Raw genomic sequence first — 7,197 nt, 5'->3', positions numbered from 1 at the left:
CTTCTCATGTGACCATTCAACATTTTGTGATAAAAAAATAAAAGGGTATTGCATTTTATAGAAGAACCTGTCCACCCACACCTCCCCTCCCCATCCCATGGGGAAAAAGTGTGAAATCCCTGCCTGTTCAAAATAATAGTGTAATACGGGGGTTCCAATCCAATAAAACTTGAGTTACAGGATAATGAATCAGTTTATTGATCCAACTGTAGAATACAAATACATCAAAAACCAAAATAAAATTCACACCCAAAAAATAAACAAATAAATAAATAAACTTGAATTACAACGTGGTAATGTACACCTCTCAGAAGGGGCTAGAGGAAACACAGACAAATTAAAAGACAATATGGTGATGTATAAAATATTTCAACAAAAGGAAGCAATGACAGTGGATAGCAGAAGAATAAAGAAGTCAACACCAACAGTGAGAGCAGAGGCAGAACTGGTTGAAGAATAGGAGCTGTAGGAGGAGGAATTAGAGTAGGTATATGAATTAGAGGAGGAGGAGGAGGAGGAGGTGGGAGAGCCGGAAACGTTGATTGTCACCTTCTGGTTCATTTTACAGCCAATGGTGGAGAAGTAGTATTGTTCTACTCCGGGGGTTCCAATCAAAACTATTAAGGTTGAATTAATAACAAAGCTGTAAGTAACAAAGTTGTTCGTCATGCTGCAGGAATCATAATCAGCCTTTGTGAAGACTTGAGCCACTTCATCTTTAGTACTTGTGAAGTTGAATGCTGCAGAAAAGTAGACACCAAATTAGGAAGCTTCTGTTTAATTGTTTGCATACAGAGACCATGAGAAGAAACCGGGGAAATGAATTCAAATACATTGAAAAATAGAGGAAGGGAGCAGAAACAGAGTATTGAAGTCTTTGTGTCTGCAAACTAATCTATAGAGAGCATAATAAGATTTAGAGAAATGACATTAAAAGTTATCTTATATTAGTTGATGAGATGAATGTTTTGTACGTATATTAAGACTGCGTATGGTAGTCATCCAGAAAAATATTTATGACGTTTTTCCATTCTATGGGAATAAACAAAAAAAGGGAACAAAACGTTTATTGTCAACTTCTTGTTTTTGAATTTTTTGGAAAAAAAAAAACTAGAATCGCAAAATGATAGAACGATGAAACCTTGATTTTTCATTTCGGTTCCATTCGAAATACGAAATAAAAAGTGAACAACTAAGATAATTGTTCTTGAAACAGGTTCACCAAACACCATTTTCAGTTTTAAAATGGCATTTTGACATAGAAATGAAAATTCTGTCTTTGACACAAAACCTCGTTTTTGGAACTGAATGACTACCAAACTCAGCCTAAGTGGATTGATTCCTATCACATGACTGTGTAAGTTTGTATTTAGTGTGTTTCCACCATGTCTCCTTATCATTCTCCCTTCCCTCTTGTATACGCGAGTGAAAAAAATAGAGAGAGAGAGAGAGTTCTCACAAAGAAAATCGCTTTCCATGAACGTCTGTGTGGCAGCCCATGTATCATATGAGAAGCCAGGAGGAGGAACAGTCCATCCTATACTACCTCCTACAACGTGGATTGTTTGAGCAACCGATCCTTGAAGCAGAGCTGGTATCATAAACACGCATCCAACCAAACAACCAATGCAAGAAGCCATGTTTTCCTCTGTAATTACCTGTCTTCACCACCTCGTGCCTCTAGTCTATATTAACAACGATTGTTAAAGGACTGACTACAAAAATGGTGCACTATGATTGAGCTTTTATAGAAGCGATTTATTTATTTATTATTATTTTTTTAATATAATGGAGTGAAACTTGCTTGGAGATGTGATACTGCCTTGGCCTTTAGATAAATGTCACGTGTGAATCATGAACTTGCATATGGAATCGAGACTTAGAAATTTTTTTGACTAGCCGTCTTTTGGTTCAAGCAGGACAGGAAGGTCTTGTTGCAAAATGCATGGTGAAACAAGATTGAATTTTTATAGATGCAAATTTTTTATTAATTTTAAGAGTAAGATTATAGATGCGACTGACTGAAGCTTTGTTTGGAGATGCGAAAATTCTTTGGCGTTTAGATGAATGCCACATGTGAAGCATGAGGGACATGTTCCAAGATAGTTGAAGATTTTTGATTACCGTCATAATGGTATGATCCATACATATTGATATCTTTATTCCACATAGAAATAAAACTTTTTTATTCTTATTAATTATTTTCGTTCGTCAGCTCTTATCTCTCCTAATGCCACCGCTGACGTTTACAATGGAGCAATTCAATACACTTCAATAGGAGATGAAGCTCCTTACCTGAGTCATGCAAGATGTCTTGGGAAACCTCAGTAAAGCCCCTCAACATGAAGATCCAAGCCACCACCATGATCCACTCCATAATCACCGAAGAGAGACCCCCGTCTAGTTGAATTCCACTGATGGAAGCCCTGATTGGTAGAGCTGGACCAATCGTCCAATGAAAGAAGACAACTGAGGAAGCCACCTTGACAAGACAAGTGTGCTACGATGCCCCCGGAGAGTCACCTTGGAGAAAAACCTTACAAGACCGCCCGACAAAAGCATGAGATGCCAGAAATGAAAATTCACCGAAAACTTAGGGAGCTACAAGCAAAGGTAGACCGAGCCCTTAGGGTCAATATAGATTTGAAGGAGGTAGACATGTTTGGTGAATCACCGCTATCGGAACATATAGTGAGAACACCACTCCCTACATCTTTCAAGTTGCCGAACTTCCAACTCTATATAAAAAAACCAAAGACCCTTGGGAGCATTTGCAGGCCTTTAAGTCCATTATGATAGTGCAAGGTATATTCTGTTGGTATATGATGTCTTGTATTCCGTCACAGTTTAATCCAGGGAGTACTGGTGTAATGCCTCGACAGGCAGGTGGCGGTCCCGCTAGCTGGTTAGCGGGTCGTGGGGGTTGCAACGAGGGCAGGAGGTCCCCTTGCATAGCAGGGGGTGTAGGGGGCACAGTCCCCCGCTCGAATTTTTTATTTGAGGGCAATTGTATACTTTCCAAATTAGGGTTTTTCGCTATATATTTGTAGCGAGGATTTCTTTCTCTATAATATAAACAATATTGAGAGGTGTGAGGGACGAGCGCTGTAACCCTATTCTCCATTGATAGTGACGCAGGATCTCATCTCACGGGGGACGTAGGCAATCTTGCTGAACCTCGTAAATCTATGTGCATTGCTTGTTGTTGTTTTTCCAGTACCTTCTGCATCGTTTTAGGGTTGCATTTCTACATATTCTTGATGCAACACTGTGTCGTGTGTTTTCGGCATTGCTCCAGGGTTTTACACAAACATGATTTTCTTACTTTGAACCAGGCTCGCACAACTTCAACCTGTTCAGCAAGAAGTTTTTAGAAAATTTCATCGGCAGCTGAGCACACACAAAACTTCGGCGAATTTAATGACCTTGAAACAACTCCTAGGAGAAAGCTTGTTGCACTTCGTACATCAATTCAACTTGGAGAAGCTGGAGATCAAGGACCTGGACCCCACAGTAGAGCTCTTCGAACTTCTTAATGGGCATTCATGATAAGAAATTGAAGTTCTCCCTCTCTAAGAAGGCACCGAAGACCTTGTCCGAGCTATGGGAAAAGGACCATAAGTACATCAATACCGTCAAATGAAGAAAATATATGTTCTTGCAGTGGATCTGGCAGGATTGGGAGTTTCCTATCACAATTTGACCTAAGGATGGTTGGGCTTGGTTTGATGACTTTATAACCTGGATACGTGACCGGACAATACTTCTGATTTTACTTCTGAAATATGTGATCAGTCGAGAAGTTGAGATGTTTGATGTCTTGGAGACGACATCATAGTGTGTGTGTGCATAGATGAAGGGGATGCCGTGCCCATTGTTGTGAAGCCAGATTTAATATTGTTTCAGGTTTGAACTAAGATGATACTATAGCCGACTTAACCTAGCCTAAATATTTTTGTAATTTTATAAATTTTATAAAAAATTTCAAAATTCAAATTTTATATGTTTTTTTTTTTGGGGGGGGGGGGGGTGGTGAAATGAGAATTATTATTAAAAAAAAAATATAGGATTTACTACGAAGAGAGGAGGTGGTACCATACTTTTGACAGTTTCAAATTAGAAGAACTCTTATTTAGGCTGAAAAGTCAAAAATTTGACCAGAGAGATAGGTAAGAATCCTCAAACGTACACTTAAAGGGGAAAAAAATAAGACCCTATGATAATAATCCAAGGTCCCTAATGTACAATAGTTCGTCCTGGTTTTTGATGTAGAATTACGTTGGGTCTGAATTTTAAGCTTCTAGGGTTGTGGTCCTACTGATTGACTTGGCCTTGGGCCTTTTTTTGGCCAGCAAATATAACTCCAGCCTGTTTGATTTTTCAAATATAGCAAACAAATTGTGTTCCTCTTATGTGTCACTACATTTCGTATTTGATTTGAATATTGTCAAGTCTTCGAACACCACGCAATTGGATCGAGTGATGGATTTGTTAGGATGGTCATGAATCAAGTTTCAAAATTGATGGGTTTTAAATTATATTTCTTATTTCTATTCTTGAAATAGATTTTTGGTAAAAAAAAAAACGTATTCTCAAGCGAAAAAATAGAAAAGAACCTAACTTTAAATTTTAGGATTCTCATATGACCATCCAACTTTTTGTGATGGAAACTTGAAAAACAAATCATTTTATTGGTTGCAAATATGGTATTACATTTTAAAGAAATTAAAGCTTCCATTCCTTATGGAAAAAAAAAAAGTGTTGAGTTCCTGCCTGGTCATAATAATAGTGTCATACAGGGCTTCCAATCCAATAAAACTTGAGTCACCAAGATATTTAATTGGTTTATAGATTTAACTTCAGAATACAAATACAATTCACACTAACGATTTAAAAAAGAAAAAAAAAAAATTGAATTACAACATCATAATGTATGCCTCGCGGAAGAGGCTAGAGAAAACACAGAGAGAAGACAATATGGTGATGTATAAAACGTTTTAATAAAAGAAAGCGAAGACAGTGGATAGTAGAAGAAGGGAGAAGTCGGCAACAGTGAGAGAAGAGGCAGAGCTAGTTGAGGTAGAGTAGCTGGAGGATGTGGTGGAGGAGGCGGGGATGACGTGAGAACCAGAAACGTTGATTGTCAGCTTCTGGTTCATTTGACATCGTTGGCCAATGGTGGAGAAATAGTAGTGCTCTCCTGCGGATGCAATGAGGATGTTTGTTGTTGATACATAAGTAGAAAAAATGCCAACCGTGATGCAGGAATCATAAACAGACTTTGACATGGCCTCAGCCACGTCTTCTTGAGTTGTACTTGTGAAGTTGAAAACTGCACAACAGTAGACACCAAATTTGCAAGCTTTAGTTATTATAGCAATTGTTTGCTAAGACTGAGACTCAAGAAGGCCTAATTAATAATTAATAATGAAGGAGAGAGAGAGAGAGAGAGAGTTCTCACATAGCCAATCGCCTACCGCAAACGTCTGTGAGGCAGCCCATGTATCATATGAGAAGCCAGAAGGAGGAACAGTCCATCCTATACTCCCTCCGACAATGTGGGTTGTCCTAGCGGCGGCTCCATGAAGTAGAGCTGCTACGATAAACACGCATCCAACCAAACAAACCCTGCAAGAAGCCATCTTTTCCTCTCTGATTTTTCTGTTCTCAAAAGCTCGTACCTTGTTAACAAGGATTGTTAAAACTTGACTACAAAAAAGGTGCACTAGCATGGAGTTTTTATATACGTGATTTTTTTTTTTGGTAGAATATAAATGCGATGGTGTGAAGCTTGCTTGGAGATGGGATAATGGGTTGACGTTTAGATAAATGTCACGTTAATCATGAACTTGCGTATTGAATCAAGAGTTAGAAATTTTTTTGACTAACCGTCTCTTGGTCCAAGCAGGACAAGAAGGTCTTGTTGCAAAATGATGATGAATCAAGATTGAGTTTTTATACATCCATTTTTTTTTTAATTTATTATTATATTTTAGGGTAATATTATAGATGCGACTGAGTGAAGCTTTGTTTGTAGATGTGAAAATTCCTTGGCGTTTAGATGAATACTACATGTGAAGCATGAGGGACATGTTCTAAAATAGTCGAAGATTTCTTGTTAGTTGTTACCGTCAGAAGAAGATGATTTTCCATTCCTATTAACATAAGAACTCAAGTGGAAGAAATGGTATGATCCACACATATTGATATGTATATTCCACACGGAAATAAAACATTTTTATTCTTATTAATTATTTTTGTTTGTCAGATTTTATCTCTCTTATGGAGTCCAAAAAAGAAAAATATTCAATAAAGAAAGAAAAATGAAGATATCAAATAGTAATACACACACGCGCAAATGTATATATATATATATATATATATAATTTTCTTAGACTGTGTTTGTGTAGACAAAAAATGGACTTTTATCGTATTTTCACTTAGAGGAAATTACACTCTCCTCCCCTGTATGTTTCAGGTATTACACTTAATCCCCTGCGAAGTTTGTAATTACAAACGTACCTTGTGGTGTTAACACTGTTAGAAGCAGATGTTAAATAACTTTTTTACCCCCTTCTTCTTTTTTGTCTAATACAACAGTTAAAAGTCAAAAAAAGGAAAACAGGAACAATAGATTACTTAGCTAGTCACGAAGGCATATAAAATTTTCACATATCGGGGGATGATGAGAGGATGAACTCACTGATGGAAACATCGTCCTCGGGGCTTTGGAGTATTTTATCCATGCCCTTAGGACCGAAAGATGTACGGAGTATGCGAGCGACGGCTTTACCGGCCAAAATGTTGGCCTTCTGTGCATCTAAACCCCTCAATTTGGTCTTTTGCTCTTGCTCCTTTATTATGATAAACGGCCAACCTAATTCATCGAAGGCTAAAGCCATTTTCTTTTCTAATCAACTACGAGTCTGTAACTACAACCAGGGGTAAAAAGACTAAGAGAGAGAGAGGAGGATCAAGAAAGAAAGAGGGACAAAAGAAAATGAAGACGAAGGAGAAAGAAAACAAATGAGAACTGGAGAAGAGTTTAGAACCTTTGAGAAGAATCGCCAAGTCGCTCTGTTGTTGGCAAGCCTTATGGGCTATATCTTCTCCTTTTGATTTCTACCCTATAGGCCAATGTTTTAAAACACAGTAATCAGTTGATGGAATCAGTTCCGGCCGACTCTGATTTATATT

At 37.8% G+C, this 7,197-nt stretch overlaps 1 protein-coding gene across 1 annotated transcript; it reads right to left on the bottom strand.

The window, feature by feature from the left end:
• Positions 1-369: 369 nt before the first annotated feature.
• LOC122064811 lies at positions 370-5,642 on the bottom strand. Its single transcript, XM_042628580.1, has 3 exons — positions 5,462-5,642; positions 5,129-5,332; positions 370-740 (listed from the first exon to the last, which is right to left on the bottom strand). Exons 1-3 carry the CDS (start codon positions 5,640-5,642, stop codon positions 370-372), a joined length of 756 nt encoding a protein of 251 aa, XP_042484514.1.
• Positions 5,643-7,197: the final 1,555 nt, after the last annotated feature.

The sequence above is a fragment of the Macadamia integrifolia genome, chromosome 2, assembly GCF_013358625.1.
Source record: "Macadamia integrifolia cultivar HAES 741 chromosome 2, SCU_Mint_v3, whole genome shotgun sequence".
Lineage (NCBI taxonomy): Eukaryota > Viridiplantae > Streptophyta > Magnoliopsida > Proteales > Proteaceae > Macadamia > Macadamia integrifolia.
This window is presented reverse-complemented; position numbering and strand designations above follow the sequence as displayed.

Coding starts and splice junctions, on each gene's coding strand:
- LOC122064811 (XM_042628580.1), bottom strand. CDS start 5,642: ATGGCTTCTTGCAGGGTTTGTTTGGTTGGATGCGTGTTTATCGTAGCA. Junction 5,333..5,461: donor TGCGGTAGGCGATTGGCTAT/GTGAGAACTCTC, acceptor ACTGTTGTGCAG/TTTTCAACTTCACAAGTACA. Junction 741..5,128: donor GCTGACAATCAACGTTTCTG/GTTCTCACGTCA, acceptor ACTTTTCTGCAG/CATTCAACTTCACAAGTACT.